The sequence below is a fragment of the Phyllobates terribilis genome, unplaced genomic scaffold, assembly GCF_046119375.1.
Source record: "Phyllobates terribilis strain yellow unplaced genomic scaffold, ASM4611937v1 Scaffold_3__8_contigs__length_932513732, whole genome shotgun sequence".
Lineage (NCBI taxonomy): Eukaryota > Metazoa > Chordata > Amphibia > Anura > Dendrobatidae > Phyllobates > Phyllobates terribilis.
In genome coordinates this window covers 775,151,973-775,172,268 of record NW_027362763.1, presented here as the reverse complement: position 1 = coordinate 775,172,268, position 20,296 = coordinate 775,151,973, and the positions used below count along the sequence as shown (strand labels likewise).

At 45.7% G+C, this 20,296-nt stretch overlaps 1 protein-coding gene across 1 annotated transcript in view; it reads left to right on the top strand.

Annotated features, from left to right (window-relative positions):
• Positions 1-3,040: 3,040 nt before the first annotated feature.
• LOC141257582 (DNA helicase MCM8-like) overlaps positions 3,041-20,296 on the top strand; it is a 43,784-nt gene continuing 26,528 nt past the window's right edge. The window contains exons 1-7 of the mRNA XM_073672257.1: positions 3,041-3,152; positions 7,320-7,503; positions 8,772-8,864; positions 15,149-15,231; positions 18,750-18,896; positions 19,408-19,511; positions 19,583-19,781. Coding sequence (XP_073528358.1) covers positions 7,356-7,503; positions 8,772-8,864; positions 15,149-15,231; positions 18,750-18,896; positions 19,408-19,511; positions 19,583-19,781 — 774 coding nt within the window. The 5' untranslated portion in view covers positions 3,041-3,152; positions 7,320-7,355. The remainder of the gene's footprint in view (positions 3,153-7,319; positions 7,504-8,771; positions 8,865-15,148; positions 15,232-18,749; positions 18,897-19,407; positions 19,512-19,582; positions 19,782-20,296) is intronic.

Here is a 20,296-nt window from a genome sequence, read left to right as displayed (position 1 = left end):
GCCATCCGTCCTCCGCACAGCAGCGATCACCCGCACAACCCACGTGTGACACACACACACTACTTCCGGGGTCTCCCGAGCCAGCCCCGAAGAATCCAACCCAGAATGCATCGAGCTCGCAGACGGACTTCGGATAACCGATAGAATCAATCGCTAAAGTCAGTTATTACTGATGTCGGACCCCCAAAATGGATAAGGGAAACATTATTGGTCTTATTAATGACAGGGGCAAAACAATACTGAGTATTTACAGAGGGTCGCGTTACTATGGCGACCAAGACAGCTCCCGGAAGTGACGTCACGTGGCGCTAAACTAGAAGTGAAGCAGCTGGCAGGTGAGTGTGCGGTGTGAGGACGGCTGCGGACAGTGACAAGGTCTCAGGAGGGAATGCCCCAGAGGCAGGACTACGACTCCCAGCCGGCAGATTAGGCGTTGCAGTTTGTTAACAGTTGTAATACAAAGCGAATGTACCTTCTGCCATATCAGCAGTGTAGGCCCCAGGCTTCTATGTGTGCACCCAGTGGACTGCACCACAGCTATTGCCAAGGAGTAAAGAAGCACAGCTGCTAATTCAGAAACAGCGCCACTCCCTGACCATAGGTTGTGTCTGGTACTGCAGTACAGTCACAATGAAGTGATTGGAGCTGAGGTGCAATACCACACACAACCTGTGGACAGGTGAGGTGCTGTTTCTGAAAGTATCAGCCATGTTCTCCAACTCTGGATTAGAAGAGGTTGTTTGGGCATCCTTACCCTTCTGATCTGATCTAGTGCGGGGAAAGACACTGCTGAATGCTGAGCAGGACGAGTGTGTACCAGCCAGCGAGGAGCGTGCACGTGTCCTACTAATGGAAAGGATACCCGTGCGTGGTACCCTGAGGGTTCTTCAGTTCCCTCATCCCATCACCCCCTTCTGTGCAGTGTGCCTGGCTTGTTGTAGAAGCTCAGGGCCTAATGAAGACCAGGAAGCTTTAAGGGGTTGTCCAGGTTTTTCACTCTGTGACTGCAGGCTTGTGGATCCTTGCAGTGTGTGCTGGGAGGATTCTTCGGTGCTGGCTGCGAGACCGAGGGGTCATGTGACTGCACATATTCCATATACATACTTACGGCCACGTTCCGACTAGACGTGCACAGACTTTTGATCAACCCTTTTAAGGAGATTTGCTGATTTTGGAAAACGCCTCTTCTCCAGGCTGCAGTTTGTTGTAGCAAACTGTACTTTACTCACCATCCCCAGGTCCAGAGTTGAGTCTCTGTTGCTGCATCGGGTGTCTGTTATTCTCTGCAGCCAGTAACAGCTCAGCAACTCTGAGCCACTCATACCATTAACTCAGAAAGAGCCTGTGAGCTCAGTGTTTGGCTGAAGAGCTGTCAGTGTGATGTCCGCACTGGATGCAATAACAGACACTGTGAGCAGCAGTAGAGACTCAGTGTTTGACCTGGGGAGGGTGAATAAAGCCCTTTTTTTAAAAAACAAGCTGCATCAGGAGAAAGGGTTATAAGCAGCCTCATGTGTTTTGAACGCCATTTACCTGTAGATTAGCCCCATATCTGCAAGTTAATAGCGTTATTTCACAACTGGTTTCCTTTAAGTGATCGGTGGGCTTCTCAGGACCTGGACCCCCTGGGATCTGCAGCATATCCTTGTCACATGTTTTATAAAATTAAGTTTAGGTTCTGTAGATATTATAAACCAAACCCTTCCACAAAATGTTATCTCAGAATATGGTGCCACTTTCCATTTTTGGTTTTGGTAATAAAAAGAACAGTATACGTTTGGCCTCACTATAATCATACTGATTCACAGAATAAATCTTTAATATTCCATTATTACCACTGATTAAACGCCATAAAAATGAACCCCCCCCCCCACCAAAAAAAAAAGTAGCGGAATTGTTTATATTTTTGTCAATGCTTTATATGGTGAATCAATGTATGTACAATGATTGAAAGCTGCAATTTTTCCAGCAAAAAAAAAAACAAGCATTGAAATGCATATGTCGTAAATAAAGTTTTGGCTCCTAAAAGGCAAAGATGGAAAAATTAAAGTGAGAAAAATCAAAACTAGCCATATCTGTAAACGGTTAAATCCTTATTCTTTCAATGTGTAGGAATAAGTTGCGTGGTTCTCTTCAATGATTGACAGCTACAGTATCATGGTATGAATGGGCAATCACTGATTAGCTCCCCCTACTGGACTCTTAAAGCGGACCTGTCAAGAGGAATTTGTAATCTAAAGTGAAGACCTGGCTGTAATGGAGCTGTGCGCAGATTGAGTCCCCGGCTCACTGAGGTCTTTAAGAGATGTGCGGCCCACAGCAATGACGTCACTGGTGTGAGATTTCAGACAGCGGAGACAGCCACTGAAGGACCAGTGACCTGTCATTCACAGGCGGAGGGGCCTGGGACTCACAGACCGGAGGCAGGCCGGTGGGGCCTGGGACTCACAGACTAGAGGCAGGCGGAGGGGCCTGGGACTCTCAGACCGGAGGCAGGCCGGAGGGGCCTGGGACTCACAGACCGGAGGCAGGCCGGTGGGGCCTGGGACTCACAGACTAGAGGCAGGCGGAGGGGCCTGGGACTCACAGACTAGAGGCAGGCGGAGGGGCCTGGGACTCACAGACCGGAGGCAGGCCGGAGGGGCCTGGGACTCACAGACCGGAGGCAGGCCGGAGGGGCCTGGGACTCACAGACCGGAGGCAGGCCGGAGGGGCCTGGGACTCACAGACCGGAGGCAGGCCGGAGGGGCCTGGGACTCACAGACCGGAGGCAGGCCGGAGGGGCCTGGGACTCACAGACCGGAGGCAGGCCGGAGGGGCCTGGGACTCACAGACCGGAGGCAGGCCGGAGGGGCCTGGGACTCACAGACCGAAGGCAGGCCGGAGGGGCCTGGGACTCACAGACCGAAGGCAGGCCGGAGGGGCCTGGGACTCACAGACCGGAGGCAGGCCGGAGGGGCCTGGGACTCACAGACCGGAGGCAGGCCGGAGGGGCCTGGAACTCACAGACCGGAGGCAGGCCGGAGGGGCCTGGGACTCGCAGGGGCAAAGCAATACTGAGTATTTACAGAGGGTCGCGTTGCTATGGCGACCAAGACAGCTCCCGGAAGTGACGTCACGTGGCGCTAAACTAGAAGTGAAGCAGCTGGCAGGTGAGTGTGCGGTGTGACGACGGCTGCGGACAGTGACAAGGTCTCATTAGGAGGGAATGCCTCAGAGGCAGGACTACGACACCCAGCAGGCAGATTAGGCGTTGCAGTTTGTTAACAGTTGTAATACAAAGCGAATGTACCTTCTGCCATATAAGCAGTGTAGGCCCTAGGCTTCTACACTGTCTTCCAAATTATTATGCAAATAATATTTTCTCAGATTTTCCCAAATTACCTATATGAATTGCAGTCATTGTAATTTTCCAGTCAAATAACTATTAGAGTACAATTGAAAGTTTTTTGTACAAACTGCCTATGATAACAGTATATTTTTAAAAAAATAAAACACTCAAACTGCACTCAAAATGCATGTTCCAAATTATTATGCACAGCAGAGTTTTCAACCTTTTCATTTTAATAAAGAACAAAAAAATGGTCATTTTTGAAATGATAAGCATTAGGTTATTACAAACTGAAATCAAACAGTTTTCAACTCAAAACTTTATTCTAGGTGATGTTACATTTGCACATAGGACCCCTTGTTCGAAAGGAGCTTCTGAACTCTCTCGTCCATTGAATTTGTCAGGTTTTGGATGGTTTCTGCTTCAATTGTTATGCATGAGGACAGAATACCCTCCCAGAGCTGTTGCTTAGATGTGAACTGCCTCTCGCCATCATAGACACTCCCTTTGATGATGCTCCAGAGGTTCTCAATGGGGTTGAGGTCAGGGTAGCATTGGGGTCACACCATAAGTTTGTCCCCTTTTATGCCCATAGCAGCCAGAGATGCAGATGTGTTATGTGCAGCATGAGACGGGGCATTATCATGCATGAAAATGATCTTGCTGTGGAATGCACGGTTCTTCTTCTTGAACCATAGCCGGAAGTGCTGTTTGAGAAACTCAACATACATTATGGAGTTCATCTTTACCCCTTCAGGGATCCTAAAGGGGCCGACAATCTCTCTCCTCGTGATTCCAGCCCAAAACATTACTCCACCTCCTCCTTGTTGGCGCAATAGCTGTGTTTGCATGGGGTGTCCATCAAGCAGCTATCCTCCACTCCATCCATCTGGACCATCGAGCATTGCACGGCACTCATCGGTGAACAAAACAGTTTTGAAGTCAGTCTTCATGTATTGTTTGGCCCACTGGAGCCGTTTCTGCTTGTGTACAGTGGATAGAGGAGGTCGACAGGATGGCTTACGCACAGCTGCAAACCTCTGAAGGACCCTGCATCTTGTTGTTCGGGGGACGTTGGAGGCACCAGCAGCTTCAAAAACTTGTCTGCTGCTATGACAAGGCTTTTTTGCCGCTGCTCTTTTAACCTGACGTAATTGCCTGTAGGAAAGAGTCCTCAATTTTCCCTTATCGGCACGCACACGTGTGTACTGTGAGTCAGCTACATACTTCTTGATTGTGTGATGATCACGATGAAGTGTCTTGGCAATGTTGATTGTAGTCATGCCTTGACCTAAACACTCCACAATTTGTTGCTTCTCAGCAGACGACACATCCTTTTTCTTTCCCATTTTGCCAGAAAATGTAGGCTGCTTAATAATGTGGGACAGCCTTCTTAAGTAGTCTTGCCTTTCATTGGACACACCTGCCAAACTATCTAGCACAGGTGTCTGCAATTGCTTACAGTGATATAAAGAGCCCTGACACACATCACCATCAATGAGTTTACCTGACAAACAAAACAATTCTTACCTTATCACTCCTAAACACTTTTTGCATAATAATTTGGAGCACAGTGTATGTGTGCACCCAGTGGACTGCACCACAGCTATTGCCAAGGATTAAAGAAACACAGCTGCTAATTCAGAAACAGCGCCACTCCCTGACCAGGGCCTGGGTCTCGCAGGCGGAGGGGCCGGGGACTCGCAGAGCGGAGGCAGGCGGAGGGGCCGGGACTCGCAGGCGGAGGGGCCGGGGACTTGCAGAGCGGAGGCAGACGGAGCGGCTGGGCACTCGCAGAGCAGAGGCAGGCGGAGGGGCTGGGGACTCGCAGAGCGGAGGCAGGCGGAGGGGCCAGGGACTTGCAAAGCGGAGGCAGACTGAGGGGCCGGGCACTCGCAGAGCGGAGGCAGGCAGAGGGGCATGGGGAGTCGCAGAGCGGAGGCAGGCGGAGGGGCCGGGACTCGCAGGCGGAGGGGCCGGGGACTTGCAGAGCGGAGGCAGACGGAGCGGCTGGGCACTCGCAGAGCAGAGGCAGGCGGAGGGGCTGGGGACTCGCAGAGCGGAGGCAGGCGGAGGGGCCAGGGACTTGCAAAGCGGAGGCAGACTGAGGGGCCGGGCACTCGCAGAGCGGAGGCAGGCAGAGGGGCATGGGGAGTCGCAGAGCGGAGGCAGGCGGAGGGGCCAGGCACTCGCAGAGCGGAGGCAGGCGGAGGGGCCGGGGACTCGAAGAGCGGAGGCAGGCGGAGGGACCGGGGAGTCGCAGGCGGAGGGGCTGGGCTCTCGCAGAGCGGAGGCAGGCGGAGGGGGCGGGCACTCGCAGAGCGGAGGCAGGCGGAGGGGCCGGGGACTCGCAGAGCGGAGGCAGGCGGAGGGACCGGGGAGTCGCAGAGCGGAGGCAGCAGAGGGGCATGGGGAGTCGCAGAGCGGAGTCAGGCGGAGGGGCCGGAGAATCAGAGAAGACCCAGCGCACTGTCCGGCCCCTGTGCACCAAAATCTAATTAGCAGAAAACTTAATTAAAGAAGAACAAAGGGATTTCTTCACCAAAGGTGTAAATGTAATCAGTATTCCACCAAGACTGTACATTATAAGATCACACTGACAGGTTCTCTTTAGGTAAAGAAGTTGCAGGGATTGAAGTAAAATACAGGTTACAATGAATCTCTTCCAACAAACCTACTTACTGGTTGTTCAGCTCTTCCCCCTCAGCGATGCCGTAGGCAGAACACAATGTGACCAGTTAGGCAAAGAGGATTTTCTAATTACTATTGTAGTTGTGTGCGGTCTTGTTTTGTTTTTTGGGGGGTTTGGGGCGAGGTGTATTTTTCAATGTCAACCATCTTGGAGTAAACATATTTAGTGATAAACAATTTTTTATAAGGGGAACGCAAAGATACAGCAAGTCTTTCTTTATTTTCTACATTTTTTTTTTTTTTACTTGACATTGTTAGATGGGTTGCCTCATGGGAGCTTAAAACACCACTCCCTTGCATGGCTCTCATAAACTTCCATAGAGAAGTGACCTCCGGCTCGCCCAGTAAACACTGGAGAGATCCGGCAGGTCACAACCTGCAGAAGACAACTGGAGCGGCACAGAGAAAAGCAGAAGATGGCAGCTGGTAAGTATAAGACTAGGGATATGGAACTTAGATTAGTGACACCACTCTGATGATGTAATAAAAAAACATGCTGAAATGGTGCTTTAAAGGAAGCCTGTCATATAAAAAGAAATGTCATGAACATGTAGACATGTGGTTAATAGCATTTTGATGCCGTTCGGCTGCTGCACTGAGAGCCCCGCTGCCAGGAGAAAATTAAGTTAATTCCTTCTGGCAGTCTAGGGCTTCCAGTCATAGAGTCGTGGCTTCAGTCATTGCTCTGTACATAGTGAGCGGCGGCTGTAATCGCACCCCAGCACTGGCTGGCAGTCGGATCCGCACTGATGCACTGCTGAGCCGGCTGTCAGTCAGTGCTGGGGTGCGATTACAGCCACCGCTCACTATGTACAGAGCAGTGACTGGAGCTGTGACTGGAAGCCCAAGGCTTCTGGAGAAATAAACTTAATTTCCTCCTGGCAGCAGGGCTCTCAGTGCGGTGGCCGAGCGACTTCACAACGCTATTAACCTGCAGATTATCCCCATATTTGCAGGTTAATAGTGTTTTTTGACATGACAGGTTCCTTCACAGTTCGAGTTTTACGGTCTTTGTACGGACTGTGATTTCTGGACTGTGTGTGTCTCTCCTGACTTGAACTCAGCAGCCCTACAGACATATGACAACGTTGAGTTCAGGTCAGGGCCTGGAAATCGCGGGGCCATATGCGGACAGTAAAACTGTGACATGTGAACCTGGCCTTAGCCAGAGCAGGGAGTGTCTGGAATGAGGAGCTTTGCTCTGGAATTGTTTGGACGTCTTCTAGCGCAGTATTTCTTTCCCAGTATCACTGAAAGCGGAGAGCTTTATTTTCTTCTGTTTCGTTCTACGTTTCAGCATTGTTTTAGTGAGAGTCCTGCAAAACATAATGTAATGAGTCAGAGTTGGAGAGGTGGATGGAGAGGAGGTGGAGGAGCAAATCATCACTCACGAGGATGGAGAGGCCGCCCCTGGAGGCAAAGGGGCAACGGAAGAGGCCAAAGTGGAAACTGGAACAGAAACCCTGGGACCAATCCATCAGGTGAGTCAGACCTCATGATGGCAAAAACTGCAATGAATATTAGTCATTGAATTGCTACAAATTCTGGTCATTTTTTCTTAAAGTGAACATCCACAATTCTTTTTATCTATGTAAATGCAAAACACGATGGAGATTAATTTCTTATGAGAAGAGTGTAAACCTATTGCATACAGTGAATTCAATGATAGCGCAGTCTGTGATGAGCCTCCCTCATGGTCACTGCAGACAGTCATTTCATTCCAGGTCTGTGCAGACCACGCAATGCAATACATGAAACAGGGACATTGCACTTCAGGACACAAAGACCAGTGAGCCCCACAACACAACGATGGTACCTCACCCCTAAGTCCAAGGTGTAAACATGATAAAGAATAATAATGATGCCCTTATATGCTATCTAGCATTGCCTATAATATAACAGCACAATCAGTGTGTGGAGTATAGTAGGTAGGAATCCCAGACTCTCATTCAATCACCCATGTGAAGATAGTCCAGATATGGGGGAATCAATGATCATGGTAAAGGAGTCTATTACCTGTGGACGTGGTGGTGGTGGTGGCGTGTAGGAAGCTCACAGAAAACCTCGACGCGCGTTTCACTACTACTGCGGTTTCGTCAGGAAACCGAAACCGCAGTAGCGGTGAAACGAGCGTCGAGGTTTTCAGTGACCTTCTTACACGCCACCACCGCTATGTCCACACGTAATAGATTCCTTTACCATGATCATTTCTGTAATGATTTTATATGATTTTTCTAATAAATTCTGAGTTTTACAGGTTACTTGGATCTTTCTCCTTCTATCTTTCTTGATAGGTGAGGTTAAAAAAATAGTCTGAAAGGAGAACATTTCCCCCAGTGCTTTAGTATCGATGCTCCAGTGTTTCCTCTTTTTACTTCCCTGCATTGATGGCAAAAAGTACATCCATGTGACTGCTGCAGCCAATCACTGGCCTCAACTGTCTCATGCTGTACATCACCTCTGAGACTAGTGATTGGCTGCAGTGGTCACATTTATGTATGTATGTATGGCATGCCATTGTTGATGAGAAGTAGAAATAACAGGAGCATTGGTGCTGGAGAGATTGAACAGTTGAGTAATGTTTTCTTTCTTTTTCATCTTATCAGAATTATTGCCATTTTTTAAAAAAATCTTGGACAACTCCTTTCATCTGATATCTTATTCTTTCACTTCACTATTTATTTTCTTCGCCTCATAATTGAAAAAATACAAGTATCCTCACAAAGTATAATTCTGCAATTTTTTTCAGGTCAGTCCTGTATTCCTGCCAGGCCTCGATTAACCCAGACTACACTGGACAAGTACGTTCCATACAAAGGTTGGAAGCTTTACTTCTCTGAAGGTACGGCCCGTGAAGATGAAATGGATTACACCACTCATACCATCTAGATCACAATTTATTTCCTGTGCATCAATCATTCTCTGTCCGTGATTTTCTGGGTTTCATCAGATAACCTTCACAGCCGAGCATTTTTCATCTGCAGATGATTACTGGTGTCAGGAGTCAGGGCAGTAGCGCCATTTCTCCCTGTATCAGATCAAATATATCTGCTACTTATCTGTATCATCTCAAAAAGGGAAAAGATGCTATTAAGCACAGCGCATCCCCCAGTATTATCAGCCACGTCTTTGTATTGAGGCTGAAGTGGTCTTTGTACCGCTGAATACACATGAACTGATTATGGGGAATGGTTGTGAGCATCGTCTGTGTGATGTAGAGGTAATGAATGCAATTTGCACATGTTCACATTTCACAGGTGCTTTTATATTGTATTTATGCAACCGTTCGCTGGTCCCTTTGGGGCATATGTTCAAATCCCTCCCCCCGAATGGGGGTTCGGACGTATGTGCCGACGGGGTCATAGACTGTAATGGTGACGGCAGGGCAAACGTGCCTCTACCATGCACCATTTTCGGGAGTGTCCACCTGCAGGAGGCGGACACTAAGATGTACTAGATTGCATCTGACTGTCTGACACTTGTAGCCTAGCCGTACACTCCCGAAAATGGTGAACGTCAGAGTGCATGTTTGCACTGTCTGCATCATTGCAGTCTATGGCCCCGTCAGCGCATACGTCCAGATCATGTTTTGCGTGGAGGAAGGGGGGTTCGGGACGTATGCCCCAACGGTACCAACGGGGAGGTTGATACTATTGACAGATTCCCTTTTAAGGTGCTTTCACATTGCTTTAGGTGGCCTTGTTGGTGCATACATTCGAATTTCCCCGCAAAATATGGGTTCGGATGTATGCGCCAGCGGGGCCATAGACTGTAATGGTGCCGGCAGAGCAAATGTGCGCTCTACCATGCACCATTTTTGGGAGTGTACGCCTACAAGAAGTGGCCGCTCAGAGGGACTAGACTTCATCTGAGTGTCCTCCTCTTGTAGGTGTACAATCCCGAAAATGATGCACGTTCGCACTGTCTGCATCATTACAGTGTATGGCCATTGGCGCTTATGTCCGAATCCCATTTTGCAGAGGGCTTCAGACCTATGCGCTGACGGAACCAATGAGGAGGTTAATCCCACTGTCAGATTCCCTTTAAGGTGCTTTCACATTGCGTTCGGTGGCCCGTTGAGGCATATGTTTGAATTTCCCTGCAAAACGTAAGTTTGGACATATGTGCCGGTGGGGCCATACACTGTAATGGTGATGGCAGAGTGAACATGCTCTACGACGTGCACCATTTTCGGGAATGTGCGTCTACAAGAGGCGGACACTCCCGAAAATGGTGCACATGATAGTGCATGTTCGCTCTGCCAATCATGTGCACCATTTTCGGGAGTGTTCCCTTTAACATTTATATCACCTGTATCCCCTTATTACTAGGTCAGATAAATCCCAGGGGGTGACAGGTTCCCTTTAACATTTATATCACCTGTATCCCCTTGTTAGTAGATCATATACATTCCAGGGGGTGACAGATTCCCTTTAAACCCACAAGGCCGTGTGAAATCCTTGTACATTACAGATGATAATGACAATTGATCATAAAACTATTGATATGGAGGACGCAGTAATAAACAGATGAGGGAAAGCAAGACATTGATTAAGATAGGTGATACAAAGCCTAGAACCCTGCCACTTCCTTATCATAGAACAATGCTGCTCTAGAATCATAGAACCTAGAACTCTGCCAGCTCATAATCACTGAGCCCCACCCTCTGACAATCAGGACTCTGCCGCCTCATAATCACCGAGCCCCACCCTCTGACAATCAGGACTCTGCCGCCTCATAATCACCGAGCCCCACCCTCTGACAATCAGGACTCTGCCGCCTCATAATCACCGAGCCCCACCCTCTGACAATCAGGACTCTGCCGCCTCATAATCACCGAGCCCCACCCTCTGACAATCAGAACTCTGCCGCCTCACAATAATAGAACTCTGCCGCCTCACAATAACTGCTGCCTAAAAAAGCAGCCATGTTCCACCATTTTTCCTTGATTGGTTGGAGACGTCAGACGTGTTCTTGGAGCTGTTCAGCATCTCTACAATTTCAATTGGATATTTCTTCACTGAAGATTTCTCAAACATCTGGCGACCTGTTCTCGGCTGATGATTCAGGTTGTCACCACTATGGAGCAGCAGATCATTGTATTGAGGAGGAAACCTTGTCTAAAGCGAATGAGCGCCCTGCAGATCGTCATCTGGGTTATCAGCACGTTCGCTGAAGTGACGACATTTGCATCCTGTGTCCCGGATCTTCCTGCCCCCTGGAATCTTGCTGGCTACATCGTTATTGGACAAATTTACTTCACTCACTTTCTAGTACTTGTTCTTACTGTTTACATGGACGTGCCTACGGTGTATACAGCTAGAAGCTACGTGATTCCGAGAGAAACATGGATGTACCTCGCCGTGTCTCGTTATGAGCGACGCAGGCTGAGAGAAGGCATCGGCTATTGTTTTACATGTCTCACCATTGCAGTTGTGAGTGCCATACTCCTGTCTACAGCGTCTTATCTTGTTATAGTTGAGATTTACTACTGGTCTCCTATGTCAAGGATGACACTGCTCGGATACTGGTTAGTCCTCCACGTGTTTCTTATGTACCGAGTACTTACCGCCTGGTACCGTAAATAGAGGCAGAGTATATGATTAAACATTGGCATTGTTAATAAACATAAACTTATGTCTTATAATTGTGTCTCGTTTTATTTCTCTCAATAATACGGTTTAAGTGACAAAAACATCTCATAATGGGGGAATTTATTAACACTGGTGTTCTATGTGTCAGCATCAAACAGAAGATGACCCAAACTTTAGATACATCCCTCTTAATAAATTTGGTACAACTGTATGTGATCACCTACTATGAGCGGCCATACATGGATTTAAGGGTGCATTCACATTGCGTCTAGGGTCACGTTCGCTGGTCCCATTGGGGCACACATCCGAACCCCCAGCAAAACGGAATTCGGACATATGCGCCAACTGGGCCATACACTATAATGGTGACGGCAGAGCGAACGTGCTCTATGACGTGCTCCATTTTCAGGAGTGTGCATCTAAAAGAGGTGGACACTCCTGAAAATGGTGCATGTGATAGCGCACGTTCACTCTGCCATCACCATTACAGTGTATGGCCCCACCAGCACATATGTCCAAACTTACGTTTTACAGGGAAATTCAACGTATGCCTCAACAGGCGACCGAACGCAATGTGAAAGCACCTGAAAGGGAATCTGACAGTGGGATCAACCTCCCCATTGGTCCCGTCAGCGCATAGGTCCGAACCCCTCTGCAAAACGGGATTCGGACATATGCGCCAACTGGGCCATACACTATAATGGTGACGGCAGAGTGAACGTGCTCTACGACGTGCACCATTTTCGGGAGTGTGCGCCTGCAAGAGGCGGACACTCCCGAAAATGGTGCATGTGATAGCGCACGTTCGCTCTGCCGTCACCATTATAGTGTATGACGACGCCGGCGCATACGTCCGACGGGACCATTCACTGTAATGATGCAGACAGTGCGAACTGACGTACACCTTTTTCGGGAGTGTCCGCCTACTAGAGGAGGACACTCAGAAGCAGTCTAGTACGTCTGAGTGTCCGCCTCCTGTATGCGTACAGTCCCGAAAATGGTGCACAGTATCACCTGTATGCCCATATTAGGTCAGATAAGTCCCAGGGAGTGACAGATTCCCTTTAAAAAAAGTTAGTGGGAGTGCTTCTTTAAATTAATTTGTATTAAATGTGTGTATATGTACATGTAATGTAGTGTGAGTGTATTAATATCCCCCCCACCACTGCTTTCTCCAGTGTCCAACGCTGTTCTTCTCTGTTTCTACGTGACGTCAGCACTATTGTGACTGGCCGGCTCGTTCTGTGCGCTATGCATGAGCCGGATGTCGCTGTTACAATGAAAGCCTATTGGGCCTCGTTCTGACGCTCCATAGGGTTTCCCTGTAAAAGAAACTTCCAGCTCACTCTGCGCTCTGTGGTCTGCAGAGCGATGACGTCGCAGTGAAGAAGAGCGCTGGACACCGGATAGAGCAGCGGTAGGTGACTATTAGTACACTCGCACACATTTGATGAAAAAAGTTAGTGGGAGTGCTTCTTTAACAGTTTGCAGCATTTGTATTGATGCTTTCTAATAAATTAGAAAAGAGTCAAAGTTCAGACGTCATGGAATATTTCAGTTGAGCTAGAAGAGCACCACAAGTAACAGCAAGTCAGCATGTACCAGTCTACAAAATGGAAACATGTGTTTGCACCTCAATGGTCACCAAAAAATTTCTTTGCTACAAAAAAGAAATTACACAAATACAACAAACTTGCATAGACAGGACTTCAGTGCATTTATAGAGGATCTGTCAACAGATTTCACAATACAAACTGTATATATGATTAAATAAATATCTTAAACTTGATGAGACTGGTGTACTTGCCTTGATAATCCATGTCAGAATGGCTGTAGAATCCTGATATTGAGATGGGCATTTTATTAGACCAGCTATAGAGTGAGAGAGCTCATGAGCCCAAGTGTATTCAATCTCCACACACCTGGCCTGACAGACCGCTGCAGCTTGTACTGAGCAGCGTGAAATCTCAGCAGCAGGAAGGAGGGACACTGAGGAGTTGTCAATCAGGCTAGGTGGTCAGAGATTCTTGTAAAGCATTATTCAAGTATCAAATAAGGAATTAAGTAAAATATGCAAAATATGGCACTTCAAACAATATCATAGTCAACAAACTCTGCCTGCAATCCTGGAAAAGAGGTGAAGAAGAGATCCATATATATAAAATAGTAATTTTTATTAATCAATCAATAAAAACAATCCAAAGAAAAAGATAAGAAAAATAATAAATTATAAAATTATAAAGGCCCAAAGTTAGTACTGAACATATAATTGAGAGCCTATTATAGCATAAATGGTAAACATCAAAAACCCTTTTTAACATTTCCCATAGATTAGACAACATAAATGGTTAATGGCCTCTATGATATAATATATGACAAGTATGATCTAAAGTGAACTAAGGACTGGCCCTACATTTAGATCCCATACATTGTGCATAACAACCTATAAAGCAATGTGGTTGAGAAGTATTGGGGAGATGGTATGTACCTGACAGGCAAGTAGTGCACCAAAAGAATCTGTGATCCAGAGCAGGACACCGTCCCCTTCACCCTGATGCGCGTTTTGCCCGCTTGCTTCTTCTGGATTTTTTTTGGTGCACTACATGCCTATCCAGTATATGCTATCTCCCCAATACTTCTCAACCACTTTGTTTTATAGGTTGTTATGCACAATGTATGTAATCTAGCTCACTTTAGATCATACTTGTCATATATTACACCATAGAGACTAGTGATGAGTGAGTATGTTCTGTTAACCCTTTCGGCGAGCATGCTCGGGTGCTTGCCGAGTATGTTCTGCATGCTCGGGTGTTATGTTTCAGTCACTCCGTGCTCATGATTTGCGACTGTTTGACAGCTTTAATACATGTGAGGAATATCTAAGAAACAGGCATTCCTCACATGTATTAAAGCTGCGAAGCAGTCGCAAATCATGAGCACGGAGTGACTGAAACATAACACCCGAGCACGCTGAAGATACTTAGAAAACACGCGAGCATGCTCGTAAATCTTGAGTAACGAGCATGCTCGCTTATCACTAATAGAGACCATTAACCATTTACATTGTCTAATCTATGGGAAGTGTTAAAAGAGGTATTTGATGTTTACCATTTACTGTATGCTATAATAGGCTATCAACTATATGTTGAGTACTAACTAGGGCCTTTATAATCTTGATCCATTGATAGGAATCTGTCCCCTTACTGGGCACTCTGTTTTTAATATTTTTTTTTTTTTTTTTTAAATCTTTTTCTTTGGATTGTTTTTATTGATTAATAAAAATTACTAATTATATATATATATGGATCTCTTCTTCACTCTGTATCTAGAATTACAGGCTGAGTTTGTTGACTAAAGCATTATTCAGCCATACTGATATGGGTGTACTTAGTTTTTCCTCGTTACTTTTTTTGTATGCAAAATATATATAATAAAAAAAAAACCCTATACAGTCCAGGTAACTTTTCGTAGGTCTCTCTGTTGTGTAGGTAGTTTTATGCAGTGTGTTGTTAATATTTCCATGGTATATCAGTTTACAGTGACAATTCCCCATTTGTGCTGAAGGTCCAAGTCTTTGAGAAGTTTTTTACTAAACACATTGAGTTGTATGATAAGGTAAGTGACAAGATTCATGGTTCTCATATTGTAACATCCTGTAGACCAGGCGGGCACAACCTGCGGCCCGGGGGCCACATGCGGCCCAGGTTCTGATTCTAGCTCCAGTATAGGATGTACAGGCCGAGGACTGAATCATTCTCTATCTACTCTGATGTTTAGCACAGATCGGGGGGGGGGGGTCTGATTTTATAATATATGCATATTACATACATACTAATTACTGGCCGTGTACATTTATCTACACATAATATTCACAGTATTTATTTCAATGAACTTACTTTTCTCTTTGGCGCAGAGCAGAAACTGCTGCAGGAACATTTCTGTTATCTGGCGCAATGTTTGGTCCAGAAGATGGAGGAGACAGAGTATGCTGCGCTATTTTGTCTGGTTATGGACTCCCGACCGGTGCACAGTTTTCATAGTTCTGTGCAGCCGAAGCATAAAACAACAGATATATATATATATATATATATGCCCAACTATGGTGGCAAACAATTTCTTTATGCAAAGGGCACAAGGCACTTCCAGATGAAGTTTTCACAGTTTTATTGTGGAGTGTGAATGTACTAATCAGCTTATCTGGATTTGTGCTCCACGATAAATCTTTGAAAAATCTTTCTGGTGGAGCCTTGGACCCTTCTTACACATTAGACTTCTATGGTGGATCAAATCGTAACCCATCACTAAATTAGCACACTGCGACCTCGTCTGATTTCCCTACAACTTAGGATAATGTTTGTTCTTCTATAGTATCCCTCACTCATCTTTTATTGGTGTGCGTTAAAAAGAACCTGTCATATTTCTCAAGGCCCCCAAACCGCCACCAGTATCATACAGAGCTGTATTCTTGTGTCTTCATCAAGTTTGTGCTGTGAAAAAACTCTGGAGCTATAAGTGGCAAACACAATTTTGTATCACCCCTCATCATATGCATTTTGTGCAGCAGCCATCTATTTCCCAGGGATAGTCCTGGCCTCGGGTACAATAATCACGCACTCGGCATGATTGACATCTTACTTATTCACACATCATATCTTCAGTGCACAGCACTCAGGGGAAGCACACGACGTCCAATTACTGGAGACGGTGAAGAAAAGGTCATTCATTTCTAGTGATTACAGCACCCGAGATCGGGACTAGCCCAGAGGAGTAGTCACCCTGGTGCACTGGTCCTGACAACGTAGCTCATCATGGGTAGCATAACAATTTTTTTTTGTTGCTCATAGCTTGAAAACTTTGAGAAACAAACCGCAAACCTGCTTAAAATGCAGGACTAGATCTCTGAAACATAGTGGTGGCAGTCTGGGGGCCTTGGGGAGCCTGATAAGTTACCTTTAAGATCTTTGTGTCGATGACCTGCTTATCATGTATGGAGTCTGGGGCAATACCTGCCAATTGGATGATCATTTAGCTCACTGCTAACATGTCTATGGGCAGCTTGGTCATGAACAATTATCCTACCAGTAGATACCTACAAGGTGATCGTCAATTTTTTTAAAATAAAATATGATATAATTTTTCCCCAAAATATATTGTGTGAGATGCAGGGTTAAAAGTGTATATGACTTAAAAGGAACCTGTCACTTTATACATGCTGTGTTATCTGTGGGCGGCACGGTATAAGGAGGAGAAGCTGAGTAGAATGATAAAAGATTCAGTATAAGGCTACGTTCACACTATTAGTATTTGGTCAGTATTTTACATCAGTATGTATAAGCCAAAACCAGGAGTGGAACAATCAGATGAAAAGTATAATAGAAACACGTCACCACTTCTGTATTTATCACCCACTCCTGGTTTGGGCTTACAAATAGTGATGTGAAATACTGACCTAATACTGAACATGTGAACCTGGCCTAACTTGTAATTTATTCGTTAAAACCCGTGGTGTTTGTATGTAATGGAGTCCAGTGGGCGGTGCTACTAGTGATTGACAGCTATCTGCATGCACAGTCATACAGGAAGACTGTCAGTCACTGAATAGGACCGCCCCCTGGACTCATACATATAAACACCAGGGATTTCAATGAATAAAATGCAAGTTTTTCTGAAACTTTTCCGACAAAATTGTCTATCAGTCTGACCAGCTCCTCCTGCTCTATAACATCTTGTCTGCTGATCAGATTCCATTTTCAACATTACACATTCCTTTTAAAGGGGTCGACAGATTTAGTAAACCTATTTCCATGTTCCCAATTAGGGAATGCTGAGTTAAGAGGGGTCCTCTGCTTGGGATCCTCATCTCTTGGATATAGTGGAGAGTGACTACACAGAGCATCTCTTACTTAGGACGACCTGTTCCAGTCTGTCTTACACTTTGATGTTAATGTGCGCTGCGTAATGCTTTATTTTCCCTGTGAGGTTTCCCCACAAATACCAGCTCATCCCTGGGGAAGTCGCAACGGTTTCACTTTAGAATTTGCCGAAACAGTAGAGATTGACCAAAGCGCAGGACCTCTTTAATAGGGTGTTCCCAAGTTTGGATGATATCCCCTAACTATGAGACCCCCATTGATCCCAGGAAATGGGACTCTGAATGTAGCAGTGGTCAACCATGCACACTACCTTTGTGGTCATTCCTAATAGAACTCCGGAGATAGAAGAGCGCTGCACTCGGGTGGTCTTTGGCACTGCCATAAGACTGAACAGAGTTGCACTCTGCATGCTTGACCACCGCCTTATTCACACAGAGCTCTTCAGAGACCCGGATCTCGGGATCGGTGGAGGTCCCAGCATTCGGATCTCCAGCGATTGGGAAGTGTTGTTAATCTGATATAACTCGTTTTTCACAGTCCCGATAGTGGATAGCTGCAAGTCTAAAAGTCTATGATTTATCCAGTTTCAATGACCAGTTTTGAATTTAGTTATTTCTGTTCCCTAAAGAGCTCACAATTTAAAATTACCTTCACAAACACACACATGGGCGAATTTCATTGGAAGCCAATTTAACCTGTCAGTATATTGTTGGATATTTATCATTGTCATTATATGTCCTATATGACCCTGTATTGTCCTATATGACCCAGTCTTGTCCTCCAGTATGACCCTGCCTTGTCCTCCAGTATGACCCTGCCTTGTCCTCCAGTATGACCCTGCCTTGTCTTCCAGTATGACCCGGTCTTGTCCTCCAGTATGTCCCGGTCTTGTCCTCCAGTATGACCCTGCCTTGTCCTCCAGTATGACCCTGCCTTGTCCTCCAGTATGACCCTGCCTTGTCCTCCAGTATGAGCCAGCCTTGTCCTCCAGTATGACCCGGTCTTGTCCTCCAGTATGACCCGGCCTTGTCCTCCAGTATGACCCGGCCTTGTCCTCCAGTATGACCCGGCCTTGTCCTCCAGTATGACCCGGCCTTGTCCTCCAGTATGAGCCAGCCTTGTCCTCCAGTATGACCCGGCCTTGTCCTCCAGTATGACCCGGTCTTGGCTTTTCTGCTACTATATATAATTTCTTACAATGTACATTTGTACTTGGATTAAACATTTGTTCCCTAAGATGTTACCTCTTTTATATGACAGGATGAAATTGAAAGAAAAGGCAGCATACTTGTAGACTATAAGGAACTTCTACAGGACAATGAAGTTGCGTCATCTGTTCCACTGACAACGGAGCTGAAAGATATGCCAGAGAAAATCCTGGATTGTATGGGGCTAGCGATCCACCAGGTGAGCAGTTACACAAAATATAAATGCCCTAAAAAGCGGCTTAGTGGCACAGCACTGCTGGTATGGTAAAAAAACAAAGAGTTTGGGATGTTACAGCTCACACACTGGAGCCTTTTCACGCTTGTGAATTTGCACGGCTGACACATGGTATATTCACACTTGGCAGATTAATTGCCAATATTCAAAAAAAAAAAACGAAAATTGTTTCCATGTATCTGAATAAATTTAGCAGAAATATCTGCACACAGCATCATTAACATGAGTGGAATTAATTTGCAGTCACAGAAAATTCTGCAACAAATCTGCCCTGTGTGAATATACCCGATAAGTTCTAATTCCTATTATTTCCACCATTCTTGAAGTGCTGTGATCTCCCATTGTTTTGTTCTGCATTTGAAGGACCTTTGGATCATGGACCTCTCCGCTTACATCTGAGATTTATAAACAATGGGCTGTTTCATTTTTGTGCCTTTATCCATCTCTGAAGTTTATTTCTTTGACTTATTTTTAGGTATTAACCAAGGATCTGGAGAGCCATGCAGCGGAGTTACAGGAGCAGGAAGGCCTTCCACTACAGGAGACCCCCATTGTCAATGTGCCATACATACATGCAAGGTATTTAGTGTGCACTGGTATTACTGTGCTAATAATGGTATCATGTTTAGTAATTGACTTTTCTTCCATAGGGTATATAATTATGATCCATTGACTGCTTTGAAAAATCTTAGGGCCAACTTGTATGGGAAATATGTTGCATTACGTGGCACGGTTGTGCGGGTCAGTAACATTAAACCACTATGCACCAAAATGGCTTTTATATGCAACATGTGTGGTGATGTGCACAGCCTCCCCCTGCCGGATGGAAAGTATACCATTCCAACAAAGGTAATGGCATTTTATTTATTTTTAAACTGAACATTTTCATTGAAGGTAATTGCATTTTTGTTGTTAGGGAGCGAAATGTTTCTAGACTGTATCTCCATCAGATATTACTAAGGGTATATCCATCAGATACTGCTAAGGTTACATAGCAGGTTTCCTATGTCTGTGCTGTACATTTGGATGAAAGTGCATGTATGGTAAAATGCTTGAAAACTCCTTTTTTATAGCAGTTTACATAATGTATCCATATGAAAGCAATGCAGCAAGCTACACTTTGCACAATTGGTGTATTTTTCTCATGCATATATAATACGGCATTGTACCATATTTTTATATGGAAATAAATAAAAAGTGGATAGATGTGCACTACTGGTAATTGCAATCAAATTAATGTAGTAATATGTGGAGATAAATATCATTGTTTAAGTCCTGAGTCGGTTATAACAGAGCCACACGTGGTGCTCAACGGGAGGCAGGCAGCATCAAATACAGGAACAGAGGAAACTGTGGCACCACGC